Here is a 27,751-nt window from a genome sequence, read left to right as displayed (position 1 = left end):
CTTGCAGCGCCCAGCCCAGGTACACAGCCCAACCCACTTTAACTCTCTCATTCCATTTCAGACGCTGGAGAAATCAGCACACTCTTAAGTGGCTGTTGTGGAGAGCTTGCTGTTCATCAAAAGAAAAGAAAAAAGAACAAAAAGCCAAGTAGAGAGCCCTTCTATGCTAGAGAACTCCATTTCAGTGATGTGTGTTATGTTATTTTACTGTTCTAATGTAGCATTTTTAACACATCTCATAAAATTTTGCTCTAGAAGTGGTTTTGACTTTTCCCATATAACTTTTGTTTTGTTTTGTTTTTGTTTTTGTTGTGTGTGTATATGCTGTATGTTTAAGCTGGCCAAGTGTTGGAAACCTGGGAAAGTCATGTGTGAAGGTCAAGTGGGTCTTCTTGTCCTGGGGCTCCTGGGGGGGGATCTGGGTGGGCAGGGAGAATGCCAACCTTGGAAATCAACTGCTCCCCAGACACAGGAGGTGTTCAGATAAGTACTTCTGAGTTTCTTTCAAATGCAGCAGCCAGCTTTCTCTAAGAAATTTACACTTTTGGTAAAGGAGCTTTCTGGTTTTCGCTCAGCGTTTTGGTAAAAATTGCCAACATCCTTTGTTCGCTTCACGTTGTACAAAAGGATGTTTAAATTGATATTCTGTGTTAATTGGCACAGACTATAGTGAAGATTGGTAATTTCGCAAGTGCTCACTTTTAAAAATCTTAACCTGATGATGAAAAGAGAGTAAGTTTTGTTTTGCTGTTTTTGTTTTCACAAAATCATTTTTCACATGTTTTAAGCTGAACACAGTGACAGAATTCATAAATTGCTCTACTTGGGAAGAACATATATCAAAAAGCACAATCAGCTGAGCACCTGTCTTGATCAGGAACCTCCTCTTGAAGGAACCTCCTCATATTCTAGTGTTACTTCCTCTGGCTCAACAGCATGAGTGTGGGAACACCAGGACTGTCTATAAGCATGCCATCCATTAATTAAGGTCAAAAAGAGAACCAGGAAGGGATGTGCTCTTTCAAGATTGAAATATACATGAGATATAGGAACCTACAGAGTATTACCCTATTTCAGAATTAGTACCTTATAAACATTTACATCTTTTGTGTCTACCAGCAATGTGCAATGGTGTGCAATAGGATGATTTCAATTAGTCGACACAAAATAAATAATTCAGGCCCTCTTAGTTACGGGGTTTTATTCTCCTTCATTACTAAAACTTCTAAAAAATGAATTGACTTTTCTTATCTTCACTTCCTGAAAACCATTTAGTCAATTCTCTGCAATCTGGATTCCGGACTCCCCAAAATTACTCTGGTAAAGATCACCAGTTATAAATACCATCTGCCAAGCCCAATGACCAGGTATCATGTTACTGAGTTATCCATCACCTTCCATACTTCCGTTGGGTGTCTCATCCATTCATAAACTTAACAATTGCCTACATGATAGTGACTTGCAACCCCTCCTGCATCTGCTGTTATCAGATTGGATGTTTTTGTCTGCATTTCCCACAGACATTTCAAACTCAACTTGTCAAAAACTATTTCATCATTCACCAAAAGAAAAAAAAATCTTCCCCTTTCCCTGTGTTCATTTTCCTGGATAGTACTGTTGTCACTCCAAGAGTACTGGATATTGAGCATTAGACATATTAAAAGCTCTGCAGGTGATTCTGATTTACAGCCAAGTTCACTGTGTAGGAGTTGGAAGAAGGATAATGAAGTTTATGTGACTTCTTTCAGAACTCTTAGTTCCCCAAGCATCTCTGGCTTTTTCCATATCCTTTCCCTGGGGGGTGGGGGTGGGGGTGGAATCTAGACTTCCACCTGGGACTTGGACAGTGTCTCTGCTGCTAACGGGTACCCAGACATAGACAGTCAAGGGGCAGAACACTGGCCCAAGGCCTGGCAATGTGACATCAGTGAGTAATACATTTCTTAGGTCAAAAGCACCCTGGTATTATTAGTGCCACTATGTGCTGGTAGCAACCTGCATATACTGCTCGAAAGTGATGGTGCCCAACTGCTCTTCATCCACAGCCTTGAACCTCTGCAGGGTCTCAAGGAGCTCTTCCTCCAGGGGGATGGGCCAAGGCATCGAGATTACTAATAGGAATTTCTGCCAGTCCACAAACGCTGAGTTAATTATGAATAAAGATGTTAACTCCTGCAACTAGAAGAAAACAGGAAATGCCATTGGAATATTTGTATGGTTCTCTCTTGAAGCTCTATTGCTTCCTGTTTCTTTGTAAGGCATTCAGATGGAGCAAAGAGGAGTTTATATTGGTGAATAGAGCCAGTTCTCAGGCTTGTTCCCCAACTCACACCAGACAGTCCCTAGACAGTGTTTCACTTTTTGCTTCCTTGACATTTGGGTTTTTTTGCTTACTGTTACACAATGAATTTACACGTGTGACTTGACTCCAGTGATAGTACCTTTTTGACAGTGGAAGAATAAAGATTATAGAAGTGGCTGGGAAAGGGCCCTACAGCCAGTAGGGAGATACTATAGCCATTTTGTTTTCTGACACATCCTTAAGGAAGAGGGCAAGAACTGCCAGAATCATCTACTGTTACTGGTTAGGATCATTCCTTCCTGAAGTAACAGATACAAATTCACAGGCTGAGCCTTATAGTCTCCATAATGTTTCATTGACTATTAACATCGTCATTCATTCTTTAAATGCTAAGTACGCACACGGTACATCTTACATTCAAGTTCATTTATATATTCATTCAAGTTTCATCGATTACCTACTAAATTTCAGACACTGTATAAGTACTGGTGATTTTTACTGTTTTTTATTCTTATTCTTATTTTATTTTATATTTATTTACTTATTTATTTTTTGAGACAGAGAGAGACAGAGCATGAGCAGGGGAGGGGAAGAGAGAGAGGGAGACACAGAATCTGAAGCAGGCTCCAGGCTCTGAGCTGTCAGCGCAGAGCCCGACGCAGGGCTCAGGCTCACAAACTGCGAGATCATGACCTGAGCTGAAGTCGGATGCTTAACTGACTGAGCCACCCAGGTGCCCTTGTACTGGTGATTTTTAAACTATTGACTTAGGGGCGCCTAGGTGGCTTGGTCGGTTAAGCGTCCGACTTCATCTCAGGTCATGATCTCACGGTCCGTGAGTTCAAGCCCCGCGTCGGGCTCTGTGCTGACAGCTCAGAGCCTGGACCCTGTTTCAGATTCTGTGTCTCCCTCTCTCTGCCCCTCCCCTGTTCATGCTCTGTCTCTCTCTGTCTCAAAAATAAATAAACGTTAAAAAAGAAATTAAAAAAAAAAACAACAAACTATTGACTTAATCAAATAAGAAGAATTCTGAGTTTTGAAACCCAAACAAAATGGAAACTTACTTCAGTTTGAGTGAGGTGCATCCAAATACTAGGAAAGTTGTTTGTTCCAAGGTTCAGGGTTACTAAATCCAGCAGAATGTCAGTAAATGATTTATGTCCTATTATGCCTACAATACAATGAAAAATATTTTTTCAATTAGATTGTGTGACAGGGATTTTGTTTCTTTTGCTAAAATAGTACCCAAATGGGTATTTGTACAATCATTTTATTCATATTATTTAAAACTGTAAACTTTAGAGAAACAGAAGACATTTTAAAATGAAAATTATAATCAATTTCCTGATAAGCTCTCATTACTGTTTCTCAGCGAAGTCAAAATGTCTTTTTTTGGCTAGGTAATAAATCATTTCAGATTGGGCAAAATACTGAGAATTTATACTTTAATTTGGAAACTTCCTTCGACTTTGTGCTCAGAATAGGTCGATTTACAAAAGAAAAACAACTCTAGGTTTTCCTACATACAGTAGAGCACAAGAGCAAAATATTTTGGTGAGTATGGGATAAAGATGTCTCAAATACATGCAAATCATAGATTTTTTTAATGTTATTTTTTATTTTTTAAAATTTGCATCCAAATTAGTTAGAATAGATTTGTTTTTTGTCAACTCAGGGACACTTGAGTTGTTAAACCACTGGATTGGAACTTATAATTTAATCATCTGGTTGGCTCAATATTCCAAAGTATTTCATAAAAGATCACCACACTTTAAATGCTTTGCTCTTATACACTAATCCATTTTATTCTGCCCAAAAGGGAAGTCTGTTGTGCCTGCCACTCATTTTAAATCTCATGCACATGCATTAAAAAAGAAATAGAGATTTGAGGCTTCTGGGAAGATGGCGGCATAGGAGGACGCTAAGCTCACCGCGTCCTGCGGATCACTTAGATTCCACCCACACCTGCCTAAATAACCCAGAAAATCGCCAGAAGACTAGCAGAATGGATTCTCTTAAGCCAAGCGTAGATGAGAGGCCCATGGAGGAGGGTAGGAAGGGCGGAGAGGCAGTGCACACTACATGGACTGGCGGGAGGGAGCCGGGGCGGAGGGGCAGCCCACTGGCCAAGCAGAGCCCCAGGGTCTGGCTTGCAAAAGCGGAGGGGTGGGATGGAGTGTGTTCACATAGCTAGGGGGACTTAACATCTGGAAGGTTATATGTTAACAGCTCTGCTTGGAGAGTGGGAGGGCTGGAGGACAACTGGAGGGAGAGTTGTTGAGCCCCGGATGACAGAGCTCAGCTTGGCAGGGAACAAAGGCACTCGCCAGCGCCATCTCCCTCACCCATCCCCCAGCCAAAATCCCAAAGGGAACTGGTTCCTGCCAGGGAACTTGCTTGCACTGCACAACCACCCAACACTGTGTTTCTGTGGATCCATCCCTCTGGAGGCTGGTCTGACTCCCTCCCGGTGCCATAGGGCCCCTCCCAAAGTGGATCACCAAAGGATAAGCAAGCTGAACCTGCCCCTCCTGCCCCCCTGCACCTTGCCGATCCACCCCAGCTAATACGCCAGATCCCCAGCACCACAAGCCTGGCAATGTGCAAGTAGCCCAGATGGGCCACGCCACCCCACAGTGATTCCTGCCCCTAGGAGAGGGGAAAAGAAGGCACACACCAGTCTGACTGTGGCCCCAGCGGTGGGCTGGGGGCAGACATCAGGTCTGACTGTAGCCCCACCCACCAACGCAAGTTATTCAAGACAGCACAGGGGAAGTGCCCCGCAGTCCCGCACCACTCCAGGGACTATCCAAAATGATGAAAAGGAAGAATTCCTCTCAAAAAAACATCCAGGAAATAACGACAGCTAACGAACTGATCAAAAACGATTTAAACAATATAACAGAAAGTGAATTTAGAATAATAGTCATAAAATTAATCGCTGGGCTTGAAAAAAGTATAAAGGACAGCAGAGAATCTCTTGCTACAGAGATCAAGGGACTAAGGAACAGCCAGGAGGAGCTAACAAATGCTATTAACGAGCTGCAAAATAAAATGGAGATGACCACAGCTCGGATTGAAGAGGCAGAGGAGAGAATAGGTGAACTAGAAGATAAAGTTATGGAAAAAGAAGAAGCTGAGAAAAAGAGAGATAAAAAAAATCCAGGATATGAGGGGAAAATTAGAGAACTAAGTGATGCACTAAAGAGAAATAATCTACACATAATTGGTATTCCAGAGGAGGAAGAGAGAGGGAAAGGTGCTGAAGGTGTACTTGAAGAAATCATAGCTGAGAACTTCCCTGATCTGGGGAAGGAAAAAGGCATTGAAATACAAGAGGCACAGAGAACTCCCTTCAGACGTAACTTGAATCGATCTTCTGCACGACGTATCATAGTGAAACTGGCAAAATACAAGGACAAAGAGAAAATTCTGAAAGCAGCTAGGGATAAATATGCTCTAACATATAAAGGGAGACCTATAAGACTCGTGACCGATCTCTCTACTGAAACTTGGCAGGCCAGAAAGGAATGGCAGGATCTTCAATGTGATGAACAGAAAAAATATGCAGCCGAGAATCCTTTATCCAGCAAGTCTGTCATTTAGAATAGAAGGAGAGATAAAGGTCTTCCCAAACAAACAAAAACTGAAGGAATTCATCACCACTAAACCAGCCCTACAAGAGATCCTAAGGGGGATCCTGTGAGACAAACTACCAGAGACATCACTACAAGCATGAAACCTACGGACATCACAATGACTCTAAACCCATATCTTTCTATAATAACACTGAACGTAAATGGACTAAATGCGCCAACCAAAAGACATAGGGTATCAGAATGGATAAAAAAACAAGACCCATCTATTTGTTGTCTACAAGAGACTCATTTTAGACCTGAGGACACCTTCAGATTGAAAGTGAGGGAATGGAGAACTATTTATCATGCTACTGGAAGTCAAAAGAAAGCTGGAGTAGCCACACTTATATCAGACAAACTAGACTTTAAATTAAAGGCTGTAACAAGAGATGAAGAAGGGCATTATATAAAAATTACAGGGTCTATCCATCAAGAAGAACTAACAATTATAAATGTCTATGTGCCGAATACAGGAGCCCCCAAATATATAAAACAATTACTCACAAACATAAGCAACCTTATTGATAAGAATGTAGTAATTGCAGGGGACTTTAACACCCCACTCACAGCAATGGATAGATCATCTAGACACACAGTCAATAAAGAAACAAGGGCCCTGAATGATACATTGGATCAGATGGACTAGACAGATATATTTAGAACTCTGCATCCCAAAGCAACAGAATATACTTTCTTCTCGAGTGCACAGGGAACATTCTCCAAGATAGATCACACACTGGGTCACAAAACAGCCCTTCATAAGTATACAAGAATTGAAATCATACCATGCATACTTTCAGACCACAATGCTACGAAGCTTGAAATCAACCACAGGAAAAAGTCTGGAAAACCTCCAAAAGCATGGAGGTTAAAGAACACCCTACTAAAGAATGAGTGGGTCAACCGGGCAATTAGAGAAGAAATTAAAAAATATATGGAAACAAACAAAAATAAAAATACAACAATCCAAACGCTTTGGGATGCAGCGAAGGCAGTCCTGAGAGGAAAATATATTGCATTCCAGGCCTATCTCAAGAAACAAGAAAAATCCCAAATACAAAATCTAACAGCACACCTAAAGGAAATAGAAGCAGAGCAGCAAAGACACCCCAAATCCAGCAGAAGAAGAGAAATAATAAAGATCAGAGCAGAAATAAACAATATAGAATCTAAAAAAAACTGTAGAGCAGATCAACGAAACCAAGAGTTTTTTTTTTGAAAAAATAAACAAAATTGATAAACCTCTAGCTAGGCTTCTCAAAAAGAAAAGGGAGATGACCCAAATAGATAAAATCATGAATGAAAATGGAATTATTACAACCAATCCCTCAGAAATAAAAGCAATTATCAGGGAATACTATGAAAAATTATATGCCAACAAACTGGAAAACCCTGGAAGAAATGGACAAATTCCTAAACACCCACACACTTTCAAAACTCAAACAGGAGGAAATAGAAAGCTTGAACAGACCCATAACCAGTGAAGAAATTGAATCAGTTATCAAAAATATCCCAACAAATAAGAGTCCAGGACCAGATGGCTTCCCTGGAGAATTCTACCAGACATTTAAAGCAGAGATAATACCTATCCTTCTCAAGCTGTTCCAAAAAATAGAAAGGGAAGGAAAACTTCCAGAGTCATTCTATGAAGCCAGTATTACTTTGATTCCTAAACCAGAGACCCAGTAAAAAAAGAGACCTACAGGCCAATATCCCTGATGAATATGGATGCAAAAATTCTCAGTAAGATACTAGCAAATTGAATTCAACAGCATATAAAAAGAATTATTCACCATGATCAAGTGGGATTAATTCCTGGGATGCAGGCCTGGTTCAACATTTGCAAATCAATCAACGTGATACATCACATTAATAAAAGAAAAGATAAGAACCATATGATCCTGTCAATCGATGCAGAAAAAGCATTTGACAAAATTCAGCATCCTTTCTTAATAAAAACCCTCGAGAAAGTTGGGGTAGAAGGAACATACTTAAGCATTATAAAAGCCATTTATGAAAAGCCCACAGCTAATCTCATCCTCAATGGGGAAAAACTGAGAGCTTTCCCCCCGAGATCAGGAACACGACAGGGATGTCCACTCTCACCGCTGTTGTTTAACATAGTGTTGGAAGTGCTAGCATCAGCAATTAGACAACGAAAGGAAATCAAGGGATCAAAATTGGCAAAGATGAAATCAAGCTTTCACTTTTTGTAGATGACATGATATTATACATGGAAAATCCAATAGACTCCACCAAAAGTCTGCTAGAACTGATACATGAATTCAGCAAAGTTGCAGGATACAAAATCAATGTACAGAAATCAGTTGCATTCTTATACACTAATAATTAAGCAACAAAGACAAATAAAGAAACTGATCCCATTCACAATTTCACCAAGAAGCATAAAATACCTAGGAATAAATCTAACCAAAGATGTACAAGATCTGTATGCTGAAAACTATAGAAAGCTAATGAAGGAAATTGAAGAAGATATAAAGAAATGGAAAAACATTCCATGCTCATGGATTGGAAGAATAAATATTGTTAAAATGTCAATACTACCCAAAGCTATCTACACATTCAATGCAATCCCAATCAAAATTGCACCAGCATTCTTCTCGAAGCTAGAACAAGCCATCCTAAAATTCATATGGAACCACAAAAGGCTCCAAATAGCCAAAGTAATTTTGAAGAAGACCAAAGCAGGAGGCATCACAGTCCCAGACTTTAGCCTCTACTACAAAGCTGTAATAATCAAGACAGCATGGTATTGGCATAAAAACAGACACATAGACCAATGGAATAGAATAGAAACCCCAGAACTAGACCCACAAACGTATGGCCAACTCATCTTTGACAACGCAGGAAAGAATATCCAATGGAAAAAAGACAGTCTCTTTAACAAATGGTGCTGGGAGAACTGGACAGCAACATGCAGAAGGTTGAAACTAGACCACTTTCTTACACCATTCACAAAAATAAACTCAAAATGGATAAAGGACTTGAATGTGAGACAGGAAACCATAAAAAAACTAGAGGAGAAAGCAGGAAAAGACCTCTCTGGCCTCAGCTGCAGCAATTTCTTACTTGACATATCCCCAAAGGAAAGGGAAATAAAAGCAAAAATGAACTATTGGGACCTCATCAAGATAAAAAGCTTCTGCACTGCAAAGGAAACAATCAACAAAACTAAAAGGCAACCAACGGAATGGGAAAAGATATTTGTAAATGACATATCAGACAAAGAGCTAGTATCCAAAATCTATAAAGAGCTCACCAAACTCCACACCCAAACAACAAATAATCCAGTGAAGAAATGGGCAGAAAACATGAATAGACACTTCTCTAAAGAAGACATCCGGATGGCCAACAGGCACATGAAAAGATAATCAACGTCACTCCTTATCAGGGAAATACAAATCCAAACCACACTCAGATATCACCTCATGCCAGTCAGAGTGGCCAAAGTGAACAAATCAGGAGACTATAGATGCTGGAGAGGATGTGGAGAAACGGGAACCCTCTTGCACTGTTGGTGGGAATGCAAACTGGTGCAGCCGCTCTGAAAAACAGTGTGGAGGTTCCTCAAAAAATTAAAAATAGACCTACCCTATGACCCAGCAATAGCACTGCTAGGAATTTACCCAAGGGATACAGGAGTACTGATGCATGGGGGCACTTGTACCCCAATGTTTATAGCAGCACTCTCCACAATAGCCAAATTATGGAAAGAGCCTAAATTTCCATCAACTGATGAATGGATAAAGAAATTGTGGTTTATATTCACAATGGAGTACTACATGGCAATGAGAAAGAATGAACTATGGCCCTTTGTAGCAACGTGGATGGAACTGGAGAGTGTGATGCTAAGTGAAATAAGCCATACAGAGAAAGACAGATACCATATGTTTTCACTCTTATGTGGATCCTGAGAAACTTAACAGAAACCCATGAGGGAGGGGAAGGAAAAAAAAGAAAAAAAAGAGGTTAGAGTGGGAGAGAGAGCCAAAGCATGAGAGACTCTTAAAAACTGAGAACAAACTGAGGATTGATGGGGGGGTGGGATGGAGGGGAGGGTAGGTGATGGGCATTGAAGAGGGCATCTTTTGGGATGAGAACTGGGTGTTGTATGGAAACTAATTTGACAATAAATTTCATATAATAAAAAAAAGAAGTAGAAAAACAAAATAAATAAATCTGCTTTAAAAATATCTGTCTAACCCCTCTGACAGAAGTACCTTCTAGAGTCAGGAAAGGCTCCTACATGTATTTGGATATTTCAGGTCCAGAGTAATAGCTATCCTTCCTTGTTTAGAAATAAAAAGAGTATAACATAGATGTAGCATTTCATATTTTTGTTTTTGCACCTGAATTTTTAGTATTTATAAAATTCCAATGTGAACTTTATCATTTCTTCTAGCCTTTAAGAAAATGCATTAATACTTTTAAAATATCAGTGGTTCAGACCAAATACATAATTTTGAGATTTGGAAGTTAATTTTCTGGGTGGCAAGAGCAGACTTTTTCTTTGATATGACTGGACATCTGATAGGTTGTTCAGAAATAAATTCTCTATCCTTTTTGATCAAACCTGAGTATCCAGTTTTATAGAGATGAGAAATTTTTCCCAGGTAGTAGAATTTTCAGTAAAATGAGCTTTATTTTCAGTAAAAAACACATTGGTTTTTAGATAAGTTAAAAATGAATCATTCATGAGGTGCCTGGGTGGCTCAGTCCATTAAGCATCCAACTCTTGATTTCAGCTCAGGTCATTATCTTGTGGTTGTGGGACTGAGCCCCATGTCCGGCTCTGTGCTGGGTTTGGAGCCTGCTTGGGATTCTCTCTTCCTCTCCCTCTGCCCCTTCTCTGCTCACATGTGCATGCACACACACACACTCTTTCTCTCAAAATAAACAATAAACATTTTTTTAAAAAGGAAAGAAATCATTCATGTTCCTCAATATGAAACTGTAAATAAAATCTATTTTATGAAACCATGAAGAGTCTCTAAGTATTTAAAAATTCTGATAGATATGCAATATATTTCCACTGTCTTTAATAGCTATGGTGCAAGCAAAGTGTTGTAAGGTAATAGTTCCAGCTTACATAGGAATTGATCTGGTGACCGTAGTGCGAAAGGTGAAACTATTTTAATATTTGACCTTGTCATTACATATGCCCCAAGGCATATGGCAATATGATCTTCACATAAAATGGGATAACACAAACATAAACTATTTTATTCATGGGGGGTGCCTGGATAGATCATTCGGTTAAGCATCTGACTCTTGATTTCAGCTCAGATTTTGGGCCCAAAGTTGAGCTCCATACTCACAGCTCGGAGTCTGCTTAGGATTCTCTCTCCCCTCTCTTTGCCTCTCCCCTGCTTACACGCATGCTCTCTCTCTCTCTTTCAAAATAAATTAAAAAAAAAAGAAATTGTGTTCATTGATTTAAAAAATACCCTTTTTCAATTTGGCTCTAAGTTAGTTATCTAAAGCAACTGCCATTTAGAATTATCCAGGAAAGATGTTAATTGTATTCCAGGCCTAAAGGAATTCAGATCATAATCATGGCCTAGACACCCTTTGTAATAACTCTGCAAAATATGACATCAAAATGACACCATTGCTTAGAAGGATCTCCTCCATCCATAGAACGTGAACAAATGTGTGGATGTAGAAGTGATCTTAGAAAGGTACAGGAAAACCAATCTTTGGATTTTGGCTTTGTTTGTCTGGTAAGATGCCAAATGCCTTTTACATTTGATGTGAAGACTGGTTACTGTGTTACTTTTAAATTTCAGATTAAAAAGAATTTGTTTTTGCTCTGATGAATGACGAAGCCCACATTTGTCATATTACTAATCACTTTCATAATGGCTTTCCGAGTTTGATGAACAAGAGGAATTAGGTCTCGTGTCACCAGTTGAAGATGGTGTTCTTGTATTCCATAAGTGGATAGCTTTCCTAGGGTCAAAGTTATTAATGTCTGGAGAGTTCAACTGAATTATCAAGAGATCTGTCATACTTTCAGCCTTGATCGTGGCACGCATTTGTGATTTGGCACGTTTCATCTGACTAAAGCCACGTTCTGCTTCTGCAGAACTTGCAGGGAGCGTCAGTACTAGGTCCACTAATGTCAGGATATTTGGATATTTGTGCAAGTAAACAGAATTCACAAAATCCCAGGTCAATTTGCAGATGTTCTGAAATCTAGGGGGAAGAATAAAAAGTGTAAAAAATTGAGACTCTCAAGTTTCATTCAAATATTTATAAAATACCAACTATGCTTACCTAGCATAAATCTCTAATTTCAACATGCTCCATTCAGTGTCCACTTCATCGATTTCCACATTGGCAGCTTCCAGTAGTGGTTCATAGTGGGCAGTCAAGATGGATACCTCTTTTTCTCCAAATTCTGCCATCAATATACGAGAGAAAAAGTCACATACATGAAAGAAACCTACAGTCAAAGAACAACGGTTAGAAGCTGGTGCATATAGGGTACCTTGATTTATCTTTGTGGGCCACAGTTGAAAGCTTCCAATCACAGTAGCCTTTACCACATCTTGGCTGGCATCTCTGAAACAACCTTGCAGCCTCTTGACAAGATGCGTTAAGACCGTGCTTCTCACATCAGAAATGTTTCCCTTTCCTCCCAGGCAGTTACCATGAAAGTGTGTGGCTGAATCTACCTGACGTTCCTTTGGTCCTGGTCTGGGGAGGAAAAGAAAAATCCCCCAGATAAACAATTAAATGAAAAAGCACCTGACAAACAATGTCCCCAGTCAAACTGTCTAGTTTGACAGACCCTCAGACCATTCCCCAATTCCTCACCTTGTTTTATACATTCTGAGCATTTCCAGTGTTGACTCTAATGAGGCAAATACATCGGCAATGGAAGAGTTTCTGTTCTGATTGACACGGGAAAGAATGCTAAGGACATTAATGACATCCACTAAGAAATGGACGAATTTAACAATGTCTGCTTGGAGAAGGAACTCCAGGAGTTCATTGGCTTTCTGGTGACTAGTGTCATTTCTGTCCTCAACTGCCTGTAACATAGATCGGGAAGAGAATAGCCGTTTATCTTTCTCAAGATTATTCTTTCAAATTTCTCAATAAAAATATTCTCTGTCAGTCTGGCAAACTAAAATAGTGTGGTATTTCAAAATGACTTACTGAATGTAGTTGCTGGACTATCGCAGGATATCCCCTGAGAAAGTTCTGGAGGGCTGCCTGTAATCCCTGAAGCCACCTCCTGCCCCCTACTCGAGAAGGCAGCACAGGGCGAAGGTGAAGGCCTTTGAAAGCAGTTATCAGAGAACTCTTGTGGACAGGAGAACTGTGGTAGAAGTAGTAGATGCTGTGAAGAAGGCCTCTGACATCATTGTACAGGGGAACGCTCTGGAAGACCGCCCTGTAAGACAGTTCAAGATGATGTGCAAAGCAGTACACAGTCAGTGCTCGTGGCTGGATTTCTCTGAAGAGCATGGCCACCCCGTTGTTTTCTCCCTCTGAGCCAGGGGCACCATCACTTCCAAAACCAACCAGTTTCTTCGCCCAGTCTTGGTTCGATAGCTTAAGTTGAAGATTTCGCTCTAGAGTTTTCTCGATGGCATTTCTTATTTCCAAAGGATCCTTCTTTTCTACTGTCTGTACCCCAACAATTTGGCAATGCACTTTTCCTGCACATGCAAACTGCACGTAGACAAGTTCAGCTTCCTCGGTTGAGCTGTCTGTGATTCCGTCACTGAGGACAGAGAAAAATTTACTTTGTTCTAGTTTCTCTCTTAGATTTCTCCGTTCCACTTCAGCGATAAAATACGTGAACGTTCTTGCTGATTTGTTAGTTCTGAATACTGGGCCGATATCGACACCCTTCATATCATCCAACTTGCACATCCAGATAAAGTCTTTGAGGGGGCGTCCCGTCTTGGCGATAGCATGGCATGATCTGAATAAGTTCTCTATTCTCCCGAGGGTGACTTTGCTCATGGTCATCACCATGAACTCTGTGGTGGCTCGGTTCACTGGAGAACCACTTGTTGCTTCCATTAGTGAAGCCTTGGCATGGGCCTCACTGAGATGATGTGCATTGAGAAATTCAGTCCTAAAGTTGTCAGTGCCATAAAAAAAACTCACTTGATTTCCCCTTGACTTTACTCCATGCTTACGGCACAGGCCACAGAACATAAGATTTAGTATCTCATCATATATAAGCCAAGGGTATTTTTTAAGCCAGATTTTCAAAAATTGATTATTCCTCTTTGGAAGATGATGGTCAAGCTTCTGCGGCCTTTTCTGCTTTTCAGTGACTCGGTTCACATCGCCTGGAGGACCCCTGCCTTTAAAATAACTCCATGTTGTTATTTTCAGTAATCACCAATCTCTACCTTTAATTTTGGTTAATATCTGCCCCCAACACTTGCTCATTATTTCTGGAAGATGTTACAGCAAATGTTTATGAGTGGGATGTCAGGCATTCTGGTCAGCACTTTAAGTGGCTTATATCATTTAACTTTCATAATCCCTTATCCCTATTTTATAGTTAAGAAAATGGACCAGTCACTTGTCATTTTATAAACAAAAGCACTAGGGCACAGAGAGGTTAATTAATTTGTCTGATGCCACAGTGCTTGTATGTGGGGGAGCTGGGGATCACTAGCAGGCAGTCCTACTCCGCAGCCCCCATGTTTACATCACTATTACAGGTTTCTCATAGCAAAGGATGCTATGTTCTTCTTCACTCTAGAATATGTTTCTCTTTGCATAAGAGGGACATTGTTTTTTGCTGACATTTGCTTCCTGTGGTGAGAAAAAAAATAATAGGACACACACAGCAGCAGGCCTACAAGATTCACCTTGGACATCACTTCCATCCCACCAAAGGCCCACCTTCTCCAGCTGTGTTGTAGCCAACCTGTTCATTTAGCCCAACCTGAAAGGGCTTTAGGCTTTGAGACCCATCCCAGATGGTTTCAAGGAGCTATGCCTCATGACTCAACTCTGTCTTTTCCCCAAAGGTCTAATTTTTGAAACATGCTTGTCGGAGAGTGAACTATATATATATATATATATATATATATATATATATATATATATATTTCACATATATATTACATATATATAATATATATATTTCACATATATATTACATATATATTTCACATATATTTCACATGTATATTACATATATATTTCACATATATATTACATATATAGAATATATATATTTCATATATATTACATATATAATATATTATATATATTATATATATGTAATATATATATTACATATATATAAAACATATATTTATGTATTTTTTTTTCTGGACAAAAGGACAGAAGAATTTAAATCACAGAAAGCAATGTCCTAAAATAGTTTCTCTCTGAAGGCAGGGAGCCTACACCATATATTTATTTCCCTCCTGCAACTTCTGTGACCCTACTGATCATTAGACTATATTGTCCTATTTTATAATCTAATGCAAAAGTGTAATATGTGTTTGTGTAATATTATACTAAAATACCTTATGTCAACATAAAAGCTCAGTGTTTCATTTTGTTTCACTGCTTTACTGTCCTAGGTTGACTGCTCAGCTAGATTTTAAACTCTTTTGCAGAAAGAACCACACTTACTTCCTTTGTGCTCCATAATGGCAAGATGAGTGTAAGCGTGTGGCAGACGTTTCAGAAAATAAACATTCCCTATTGATTTTCATGATCTCATAGCTCTTAACGTCTTTTACTGGAAAACCTTTGACATTGGTCAATCTGCTTCTGCTTTTCTTACCTTATTTGCGTCTAACTTCTATTTGCCTTTTAATCAGCTTTTTGGTAGTTGTTACTGTTAGCTCCATTTTGTTCCCCCGCCAAAATCAAATCCTAAATGTTACTGTTTTCATGGAAAGGGACTCTCCTTGTAGTTGATACCTCCTGACTTCATTTTCATCCCTACACTATCATTCTCCCACACAAGGCCTTCAGTACCAGGCTGCTGCCTGCTCGACACACACAAATGCTGGTGAACACATGAATGAATACACAAAAAAAGAAGTGAAAGAAGTCTCTCATTGTTAATAGAAAGGACGTGAACTTTTGCTACTGACTTAGCTAGCTTTTACGTTTTTAGCTTTATGAACAGAATTTCCAGAAGGTGTTATCTTGAATTCTGAGCACATACTTTCATCTGCCTAATGCAAACTCTCTGACTTCATGAGAATATGTTTCCTCCTAAAGTTACAGCTGAAACCCTGCCCACAGACAGTTTTAACAGGTCCAAAATCTTCTAGATTTACTACTGCATTTCCGTGATCTGAATCTACATAGCGGAAGGAGTTCACCCACTGAGAGAACCACAGGACATATGGGGGCTACTCCTTTTTGCACCAATCCCTAGATTTTGCCACCTGGAGAGATATCCCTGTTAATAACATCAGTCCTTCTCTATCACCCTTTCTAAGAAATCTTTCTACAGTTTTTGATTTGTGTAAAGTCAGACTAATTTAAGCAGGTTTCAGATTAAAATATGGGGCTTATATCCCTGCAAATATTGGTGCCATATTTGTATAATTTCCTCAGAGACACTAGCTTAGAAAGATCCACAGAACTTTCTAATTATTCCCCCCCCTCACCCCCCACCAGTGCCCTCAGTCCTGTCTCTCTGTTAGTTGAGGCTTGGTAGAGAAACAGAGCAGTATCTGTGGCTCTCTCAGAGTCTCTTTCTCCCTGTAACCCACTCACATCATTGGGCTCTAAATATCTTTGATAATCTTTTCCTGCATGTCCTTTTCAAGCCACTTTGAGACTTCACAATCTGGCCACAAGGTCTTTACTGTCCTCAAATACTGCCTCTTTCCCCATCTGGTCTGTTTGCTGTTCCATGAATATGTCATGCATGCAACCTCAAAATCTTAATGTCTACTCTATTTTCCCCTTTGTCTGGAACACCCTGCCCCTGCTTTTCTTCCTGGAAGGTTCCATTCAAAATTCTCCTCTGGGCTAACCCTTATGCTGACCCACAAAGGCAGCAATAACTACTTCCTCCTTTGAATTCTTGTAAAAACCATGTAGCTGAATGATCTAGCTTAGCCACCACAGACAAGAGTTCTGTTTGTGCTTTCTGTCTCTGAGACCAATCACTGAATCTCTGGGTCTTTAAAAGAGGTTCAAAAGAGGGGCCCCTGTCAGTTTTTAGAACAATATTAGAGTCCTGAATAACTAAATGCTGCTTCCCTTGAAAAAGGGATAAGGGTGTAGAATTTACTGGACTGTGTTCTCTCTGGAGAGCCTCTCAGCAGAAGCAAAAACAGCCATGAACCAAATCTCTATAGGCATTACATGGAGTACTGATGGGCTTACAAAGAAAAGGAGTTCTTTTGGTTTAAGTGCAGAGGAACATTGCTAAAGTGTTCTAGTTTCAACAGACTCCAAATTGCTTTCATTGGACAAAGACTGTCTTCATGATGTGCTTGGCACTTGATGCTTAAAGACAAGATGTACCTACTCAGAGCTTAATGCAGTACACAAAATGAATGCTTTTGTTTGGGATGTTTTTGGTCCATGGGGGAGCCATAAACCCTGTGGCTTAATTCTATCAGGTGGTGTTTTTTGTTTTTTGTTTTTTTTCTGGAAATGTTCCAGAGTAATGGTGTAGGTGCCTATTATGGTATGTGTACCTTCAGGATATTGAGCTAACATTTTGGATAATAATTAGAAGGGTTTGTATCACTATTGTATAACATTACATATTATATAAAAATGAGGTATTACTATAATTATATAATTAAATCACAATGGCTTATATATTACACTTAAATTGCACATTTTATGTTCCAGGCACTTTCTAAACACTTAACATATATTAATCACTTTAATAACTCATAGCAGCTCCATTGAAATACCCCATTTTCCAAATGAGGAAAGTGAGTCAGAGAGAGGCTAAATAACTTGCCCAGGATCATACTAATCAATCATTTGATGAATGGTGCCACTGAAAAGAACTGTCTGACTCTTCTTATCCTTGGATGGGTCTTCTTACTCATCCAGCCATGGGTAAGAAGTGAATCAACATGGAAATGCTGGGATGGGGCCTGACGCATGGAGCCTGACACCATGCCAACATTGGCTATTGTTATAATTCGGAAGATATTCGCTACATCTCATTCTGTGCTGGGAGTATGCTCGTGGGAATCCCTGGGACAGTCAATGAAAGAATGTCTTGCTGAACCACTGGATGCCTCTTACTTAAGCTGCTCCTAAGAGTCTAAAGTATGGATCTTTGCTGGGTGGCAAGAACAATGCTAGGATGACAAGTTGTTTCATTGTATTTTGCATAATCTTGTATGATGATCACGCATAAGGCCATTTTTCTTTTCTGGCCTATTTGTAACGATCATATCAACAAATGATATTTTATGTCTCATGACTACATTTACCAAAGGAGATTTAGAATCATCACAAGTGGCAGAATTTGACCAGGAAAGGAGTGTTGAATATAAGCATTACAATATATAATGCATTTTCAATTTTTCCATTATCTTTAGCAAGGACTATTTTAACAAAGACTTTTATTTTTCAAGTGGGGCAGCCAATACTCAGCAGAAAACTCCTTAAGCTTTAGTTCTTTCCATTTACATACTGATGCTAGTTACTCATAAGTATTTAAGGTCACTTGTTTTACTTAAGGATTATCCATTTCCCTCAATAATTGTATTTTTGTAGCATAATTAAAAGTTACCAAAGTGGAACTTCAGACATTATAAGGAGTGGGCATTACCACTCCTTATAAATTTGCTAAGACATCTTGCTGTGAGCCTGGTAATATGATGACTGTTATGTGCAAATATGTTTGCTTTTTTTCCTAGAGAAAATCCATCTGTTCATCATATTTTATCATATTTTAGTGAGCTTTAAAGTTGCATCTTAGATACCATAGGTTACCCTGGCATATATGAAGTCGTTCATGGAAATGATCATGTTTCTTGACTTAAAAATAACGGCAATTTTCAAGTTCAAGGAAGAAATTCTGTAGGATTGCCCATTTAGAAATGTGCCACTAACAGCCACTTGCTCCAAACTGATCACTTCAACTAAGATGGTCTTTGGCAACTGTAGGGGTCCTAAGGTAAATACAGTGGAAAGTACCATGAAAGATTGATTTCCAATTCTCAGAAGGAATATGACAAAAGACTTCACTTAAAAGATGGATGGCGGTGTATCATTTAAGGCACTGAACAACAATTGCAGAGCTGAGGAAGAAAGACTAAAGACAGAGGGTCTTTTGGGGGCTCAGGGAGTTGGGGAGAAGGGTGAGTTGCACTTATTGGGCTTCCTCAGGGAGGGGCAACGTCAGGGTTTGCAGCCTGGCTTCAAAAATGTCATCACAGAACTGTGACTCTGGGGTGCAGAAAATGGAATGGAATGATTCTTATTTTACCTTCCCTTTATGACATTAGCAAGAAAAATAACAATGCGTATGACTTTTATTGATAGACTACCTGATACTGCGCTAAGGTTTTACATGTACTTGAAAAGCAAGCAACAACAGCAACAAATATATGTGTGTGTGTTAAAATAGTATAATTGAGCCAATAATAAAGAGTTTAAACTGATTGCTTATAGACCATAACTCATTTTGAACCGTGAAGTCTCCCAAATCTCACAGTATTATATAGCCTCGTAAATTCTGCAGTAACTACACCAGTTATTCTTAAATATGTGTCAATTCTCCAGCTCAGATGGGTGGAGATGGTTTCCAAGACAGAGAAGACCTCCCCATCTGTTTGTCTGTGGTTCATGCAGTTGGGGAACAAGAGGCAAAGAAGTCTCCTGATTCTTTCCCTGAACATCCACACCCATGCCTCTTATCTGCACACTGTCTAGTGGCTGTTCCTCGAACTTTAAATATTCTGTGTATCCCTGCCATCAAACCACTCTTCTTCCATATCCTTCCTCTGAGGTATTATCCCACCAAATTTTCCCAGACCAACGTCATTGCTCGCTGATCCTCTTTTGCTCTGCATTCTTGAGCACTTTTAAAAAGTTGATACTCTGTTCCAGAAAGAACCTAAATAGAACTTTGTATTTTCTTCTTCATTACTTTTCAAATTACACTCTGAGTCTGTCAGTCAAGTGGTTTTCCTTTTACATCTATTTTTTAAAATGTATATATAACTATCTCCTGCCTCCCCCCTTTCCTTTATTCCCTCTTCCTTCCTCTTTCTACCATACTTTGAAAGCTGTTGCATTCTACCATATTCAGAAAACAAACAAATGTATCAGTTGACATATTTTAGTCCCAATGGTTTCTAGAATTAATCTTCTAAGACATACACATGTCAACTTATAGCTGCTATTTGTTATTTGTTTTTAAACTTTTAGTTGAAATGCAGGCTCTAGACTTGAAGTTGGATCCAAGGATGTACCATGGTTATCATCGTGAATACTAAGGTTCTTAAAAAGGGATTAGAAGTGGTTGATAATTTTCAAAATCCACTTCCACCTACTCACATGCCCACAAATGCTTTTAGTTTTGACCTGCTAATTGGATGATTTCCTTCCCATCACCCTAGTGTAGGATTAAGGCAAATCGTATTTCATATTCAGAATCTTTATACATGCATCTTTTTTAATGTAAAAAATGGTGTGAATAAAATGAAGAGCAAAAGCAAATTTGAAGAAGGAAATATGTAATAAGAGGGCACTGTGAAACCTATACAAAGGGCAAGAGAATGGAATCTGCCTGAACAAAAGAAGGAAGGGATTTCATGGGTTGGGTTTATAAAACTGTGATTTTTTTTTTTTTACACCTGCTGATGGCCACATTTCCTTCCTGCCCAAATATTGCCAGCCAGAGTTGGTACACATCCACAGCTGCCATGTGTGTCTTTATGTATTGAAGGTGTAGACTTGCTCATGTTGATTAGTTGCACTGACACGTAGAGGTTCTCCCAAGGGGCACGTGGTTACACCTGTTTCACCCAGTGGGCTTCGCAAAGAGGTGTTCAGACTTAGAGTAAAGGAATGCCCTTTTAACTACTGAGATTTGATGTGGGTTTCTAGAAATACTAAACTTAAAATTTTTTTTTAATGTTTATTTATTTTTGAGAGAGAGAGAGAGACAGAGCGTGAGCAGAGAAGAAGTGAGAGGGAGATACAGAATCTGAAGCAGGTTCCAGGCTGTAAGCTGTCAGCACAGAGCCTGATGCAGGGCTGGAACCCACGAACTGTGAGATCATGACCTGGGCTGAAGTTGGATGCTTAACTGACTGAGCCACCCAGGTGTCCCAAAATACTGAACTTTTAAAGAACAAATGAAATCTAATTACTCTGAGAGTGGAATTGTGTTAGTGCTATTGGCTATTCTCTAGAGAAAAGTAATGATTTTCCTATATGTGGATATTGGAAGATAAAATAAACCTGTTTATGAGAGGTGGCTTAGTTCAGTGAGAAGGGGCAAGAACTTTGAAGAGATCTGGATGACATATGACCATAGGCAAAAACTACTTTGTGACTCAGTGTCCAGACCTATAAAATGGAGAGGAGATGCTAATCCTACAGGACCTGTCTGAATTACCTGTGCTACTAATTGATGGAATTCATTAAAGAATATCTGGGAGTAGAAAGAGCCTGTATTAAAAAAAAAAGCCTGTGTAGATGCTATAGAGTCATAATGATAAAATGTGAAGGAAATAAAGAATTGTGTGCATGAAATACTATGTACATGTATATGTGAGCAAATTAATTAGTTAAGCAAATATTTTGTTAACAATTTATTTGTTCTGTTCTTAATCTGTGAAGCACTGAGGAAAAAGGCAAATATGAAAGGGAAATTCTCTCCTCCCTGGTCTCCCTTCACAGATTAGTCAGGGAGACAGAAACACAAACTCATAACCCCAATACAAAGCCTAGACTGGAAGTGTATGCAAAGGCTGTCTCTCTCAACTGCCAGACTAAGTAATACTCAAGTTTACCAGCTTTTGGCCAGAGGCAGGGATGGGCCCAAGAGGAGAATTAGCAGGAACGAGGATCACCACACTGCTAAAGTATTACTCACTGTTTTCCTCCTGTTTGTTTAATTCAGATCTACGCTGTATGAAGCAAACGTGTCATAAACTAGAACAGAGCAAGGGCTCATTTTGGTGACACTCAATCCCAGAGGGCTGATTTTACTTGTGAGTAAGTGATTTCCACCCTCATTAGTCTTATCCTTTTTTGTGCTTTTTCATAATAATTACTTTTCCTACCTTTAGGTGCTATAATTAAGAACTGATCTCGAAGGTTGTCAAGCTGTTCGATGGTCAGGGTGCCATTTTCTTCCTTTTCTACGGGTGGAGGACGTACTGGAGGAGGGGAATCTGGAAAGACTTTTACATCACCATTAATAAAGAAATCTTCTTGGTCTAAATAAAGTTCACTCTGAATTTTTGTCGATGTTTCAATGTGATAGCGAGCTACCTCAGTTAATTTTTCCACACTGAAAATGGAAAAATGAATAGGGTTATCCCCATTAAAAACTACTGGGTTAACAGAATTTGCTTAGTAGACATACACACAAAGTCTACACATCATATAGCTAAGTTAGACAATTCAATCCTCATGTTTAAAAATTCTAATTCTCTGGGTGCCTGGGTGGCTCAGTCGGTTAAGCGTCTGACTTCCGCTTGGGTCATGATCTCACGGTCTGTGAGTTCGAGCCCCACGTCCGGCTCTGTGCTGACAGCTCGGAGCCTGGAGCCTGCTTTGGATTCTGTGTCTCCCTCTCTCTCTGACCCTCCCCCATTCATGCTCTGTCTCTCTCTGTCTCAAAAATAAATAAACATTAAAAAAAATTAAAAAAAAATTCTAATTCTCTTCAAATCCATTTTGTAGACAGGCAGAGTATAAGTAAATAGAGATTAGAAATAAAATCCATGCTCAAAGAGCTAATAGTCACATTTTACACAAAGCTGAACAAAAAGGGACTTCATAAAATATGGTTTTATTAATATTAGACCATATTTTACTGTGTAAACAAGATTATATCAAGAGATATATTTCAATCTAAGTATGAACCAGAATAAAGTTATATGGTAGAAAAACCTGTAAAATATAATTGTTAGAACAACACATTTATTTGGAATCAGGATAAATTATAATGTTAATCAAATTTAATACTGGATTTCTAGAAGAGTGGCTTTTCTCTAACTTTATATCAAGGAATTTGATGTTATTGAAGACACAATTGTCAGAATGGACTTTAATAATATATACCCATTGAAATTGCTTTCTATTTTTACAAATAACAATTCCTAGTTAAATCATGTAGTATAAATAGCAATAGTTAGGTGCAGTAGAAAGAGTACTCAAAGCTGAGCTCTCATCCCAGAATTCTCTGTACCCATGAGTCCTTGGTAATTTACGTAAGCTCTCTGAATTTCCTTACCTTTGCATGGAGCTGATAACACATAACTCCATACCTTATGGTTATTAATGTAAAGCCACACAGGGCATGGATTTAAGCTGAACTGGGGATTATAGTTATGGTCCTAATTAAAGGCCATTTCAAAAGCCAGAGAAGTTTTTACACGAGAAGTGTATAAATATTTATACAGAGAAGTAAAACATTACCGTATTACAGAAAGGATTGTGTTTATATTTCGCAATAAAGATTGGACATTATGGAAAAATCCATTTTTAATCTGCTTTTATGTAACCCAGGAACACCAAAATACAGATACTAAAAATTTTTTTTAAATAGTATTAGTTGCTTTCTCTCAAAAGACAACCCTAGATTTCAACTCCAGCATTCTGTGTTGGTGAGTGTCCATATTGCACGTATTATCTAATTAGTTTATGCCTCGTGGTGGTTGTGTGCTGGTGCAGAGGAGAAGGCACTGGATAGCTATTAAGTTTGCAACCTTGAGTGAGAAGGGCCGACAACCGCAGACCAAGACTGAACGAGAACCAAGATCTCAAAATGGGTGTGCACCACCTAGTGGAGGTTATCAGGCATACCCTTCTTATGAATGGGAGGAATTAAAAAGTACCAGGAGAATAAAAAGCAAGATTTGAAGTTCCCAGGGATCGGATAGCTTTCTCTCTCTCTCTCTAGTTTTCTTTTACCACCAGAGTTTTTGCAATAACCAAAACAGAAAGCATAGCTGAACAGTCCTAGTTTTAACTTCTTCTGGCTACATTCAGAGGTCAGATACATACACATAATATATATCTGAGAAATTGGAATACATCTGATAAAAATACGAATTTACTCTTGATGGCCACATGGATGAGAGCTGTGAATCTTAAGAATTAAGAAGACATGTTCTCATTTGTAAGTGGCAGGCAGAGAACAGAACCGAACATCACTGCTCTGTGATGCTAATGATAACTCACTTGGCTATACAGTAGTAAAATTATTTTAAGCCTTACTGTAATAGTAAGGTAAATAAGCCTTACTGCAACCAGGCTGAGTTATGTGTGTGTGTGTGTGTATGTGTGTGTGTGTGTGTGTTACTATATAGAACAACAGATATAAAAATCTAGGCTGAAGATTTTACAAAAGAACTTTCATTATGAGACAAGGATTGTAGAGAACAAACTATAACAACTGTCTTGTAGATGGCACTTGTTTCGGAGAACACTTGACATTTATATTCTACGTAGGTAGCAACTTCTAAATCTTCAGTAAATGTTGATTGGAAACTGTAGTGTTCACAGAATCTAGATCTAGTAGAAACCTCTGGAGTTTCCTGGTTGGAGTCTTTCCTTTTATAGATGAAGGCCACAGGGCCCCAAGCAATTAGGCATGCTGCTAATTTGTGGGCAAGGAAGGAGTCCCCAACTCTCGGAGCATCATGTCTCCTGACTTTCAGTTGAGGGCTATTTCTGCTTTGCTGAGCTGCTTTTTTACGGGAGAATTAAGGGAATAAAACTCTCTGCCCCCCACTAGAGATGAAAAGTCTGAAAAAACCTTTGGAACCCAACAGCAAAGCAGTACTGGGTATTACCCTAACAAGGGAATCAGCCTAAGTGGTAAAACATACCAGTGAATGACTTCTTAATCTCCCATTAATTGGCCCTGACTACTAATGAGCCTGGCATTAGAAAAATGTGAAACATTATCTTATTTCTGAAAAATATTTAAAAATAATGCATAATCTTACCTCGTAAACTAAGGTCCTCATTGAGCAGTGTAAAAACCAAACTCAGAAATGAGGTGCAAATCTGGCTATTACAATAGGACACTTTGATATGCAACTTACTGTTTGAAACAAGCCAATACAAATGCACATGTGATCCCCTAAAAGGTCAAAATTTCAATTTGTAAATGTAATCTACATTTATAAATGCCTAAAAACCTGCCAACTTTGGCCCCCAGGACTTAAAAAAATACATTTTTAAATACACTTCATTAAAATACATTAAAAAATATACATTTTCAAAATACATTTGAAAAGCCATGCAGTATATTACCTGGCCATTTCATTCAAGTACCTCTCACCAAGCCACTTTTCCATGAGTTTATATACATCAACCACCTTTGTTAGTAAATCTTCAAGGAAAGCCAGTGCTTTTGTCTTTATCAGTTCAAGTCGGAACTGTGTGGCTATCTCTATTTAAAAAGAAAATGAGGATTTTAAAATGTATACATGCATTTTTTAACCAACTAAATTCAATTTTAAACCAATCATGCTTCAGTTTGTCCAGATGTAGGTGCACATTTAATATACGAGTATAGACAAGTAATACCTGATCTATGTCATTGAGAAAAAAATGTAATGTATGGTAGGGTCATTTGACAGTTTATTTAAACCAAAAGTATAAACTGAGATTTACATTTTATTGCACTTTATAGCAATATACTCTTTGATAAATTGGAATGGGAAAACACAAATAGATAATTTCTGTATTTCAAAAAAAGGGAAGGTACAAAGTCTCTTGATAATCTCCCTACTTTTAGAAACTTGGGATAGCAATGCCATTGTACTTTGTTAGCACTGGAAAAACTAGGGTAAAACCCATGTGTCCCAGGGCTTATGGCTGCCCCTGGCACACACTATCCACAGACGTGGATTTTACTTCTGAAATAGTTTTCCCATCTTTCTTCTTTGCTTCTTCTACCGCCACTGGCCTAATTTGCTAAATTTTCTGATTTTTTTTTGAAGTCCATTTTTAGTTGCATTATATGACAAATGGAAGAGACAGAAGGAGAATATGTCTTGTAAAATCATTGTTATCTACAGAAAAGGAGGCTCTTGAACATTATTGATTCATGACTGGCTCTTCTTGGCCTCTGTTCCCAAGAACTCACTTTCAGGGCCTGTTAGCCTTTAGTTAGCATTTATTTTCCTAGTGAGAGGCCTTAATTATTCTTAGCATATAAAACCACCAACACACGTGGTCCTAAGCCTTCTCACACTGACTCTAACATATTCTTTTTGTTTCTGTTCTTTGAGATTCTAATTATTGCTGGTGTTCTCCTAACCCCTTCCCAAATTTTCTTTGTTTCTTTTTGAGATCCCACCAGACAATTATAGAACAGTCAAATCTAGCCCTCGTGTGGTTTTATGAAAACAACCAGCTAAATGTTGTATTTTTCCATTGCTTTGCTTTGTGTTCTAGACACAACTTGAGCCAATCATGGGCTGTTGGTCCTACTGGTCTATTTTCCACTGAAAAGTATCATCTTGGTTCTTTTCAACTGCTACCTTCAAACTGCAGGGCAGCAAGGTGTTCTTCCTTGATTTTGAGCATCAGTTCCTTTTTCCTTTCCATTTCGGCAGTCTGCTCTGGTGATACTGTCACGGGTGTGGCTTCTGCTATTGGTGGCGATTTACCTAAAAGGACAGTGGAAGGTGCCGGCATGCAAGTATCCACACAGCTACTCAGATAAAATGAGAACAAAGAGAAATGTGCGGGTCTGTAGTAAACCTCTTGTGATTTGCAAAGGACCAACCCTGGCCCTGACTGTGAGTTTGAAATATTGACCTTTCCTTGAGAATTCTCCAGGTGGCATCTCAGCTAGGTGCATATAAAAATGCCCCATTTGTGTAGCATCATGGGAAAATGAAGTGGTACTAGATTCCAAAGAAGGCGTGATTCAGAGCCTGGGGACAGAAATTAGCAAACCACAACATAGCATGGATGCCATTAGTCACTTGCGAAAGCACCGCTCCATACAAGGCACCAGTGTGAGCCAAGTGTTTCCCAGATCCTCATCAAGAAAAGACCAGGGAATAACCTCCAGAAGATATGGCTGAAATGAGGCTCATGGTCAAGAATCTGTAATCTACTGAACAATCTTTTCAGTAGCACTTATCTACAAGTACTTCAGTGATTACGTAAGAGAATTAGAAAATAAGCATTTGTCAGCATTTGTCAGAGAATTTGCCCTTGCGAAATGGCAGTGTGATTCCAGCTGAAGGCCCCATTCACGTGATTCTACTTACTGCAGTAAATCTGTCTTGAAGGTCTGACCCCAATGGGTTCAAATCTTGTGAAGAGGAGATAATTGTAAACAAAGAAACTGTAATAAAATGTAACGGCAATAGTAGATGTGTGTATTAAGTTACAGGTGAAAGAACACTTAATCTTGCTGGATTTCTGTTTTATCGTCTGTAAAATTAAGGGACTTGACTCAGCCATTTAGCCATTAAGGTAAACTGAAGCATGTCTTTCAAATGCTGCTTATTTCTTTCATTTCTACCATCTGAGATGGACCATGTGGTGTGTTTTTTTACGCAGTGCTATTCTTCTCTTTACTTCAATGTCCCCCCCACCCCCCGCTCTCCCCGCCCGCATCCTCAGTGCTTCCATCTCA

The 27,751-nt window shown here is 39.0% G+C and overlaps 2 protein-coding genes across 2 annotated transcripts in view; both read right to left on the bottom strand.

The window, feature by feature from the left end:
- Window positions 1-27,751, bottom strand: part of SPEF2 (sperm flagellar 2) — a 184,227-nt gene that overhangs the window by 29,718 nt on the left and 126,758 nt on the right. Inside the window, exons 28-32 of the mRNA XM_019450660.2 lie at window positions 26,640-26,768; window positions 25,405-25,543; window positions 22,197-22,426; window positions 3,367-3,473; window positions 1,996-2,178 (exon numbers count right to left, since the gene is read on the bottom strand). Coding sequence (XP_019306205.2) covers window positions 1,996-2,178; window positions 3,367-3,473; window positions 22,197-22,426; window positions 25,405-25,543; window positions 26,640-26,768 — 788 coding nt within the window. The remainder of the gene's footprint in view (window positions 1-1,995; window positions 2,179-3,366; window positions 3,474-22,196; window positions 22,427-25,404; window positions 25,544-26,639; window positions 26,769-27,751) is intronic.
- On the bottom strand, window positions 10,579-14,850 carry LOC109267712 (zinc finger protein 862-like). The gene is made up of 5 exons (XM_019450659.2): window positions 13,129-14,850; window positions 12,784-13,001; window positions 12,455-12,663; window positions 12,241-12,364; window positions 10,579-12,159 (listed from the first exon to the last, which is right to left on the bottom strand). Exons 1-5 carry the CDS (start codon window positions 14,140-14,142, stop codon window positions 11,808-11,810), a joined length of 1,917 nt encoding a protein of 638 aa, XP_019306204.2. The 5' UTR covers window positions 14,143-14,850; the 3' UTR covers window positions 10,579-11,807.

This window comes from Panthera pardus, unplaced genomic scaffold, assembly GCF_024362965.1.
Source record: "Panthera pardus isolate Hobbes unplaced genomic scaffold, ASM2436296v1 HiC_scaffold_2, whole genome shotgun sequence".
Lineage (NCBI taxonomy): Eukaryota > Metazoa > Chordata > Mammalia > Carnivora > Felidae > Panthera > Panthera pardus.
This window is presented reverse-complemented; position numbering and strand designations above follow the sequence as displayed.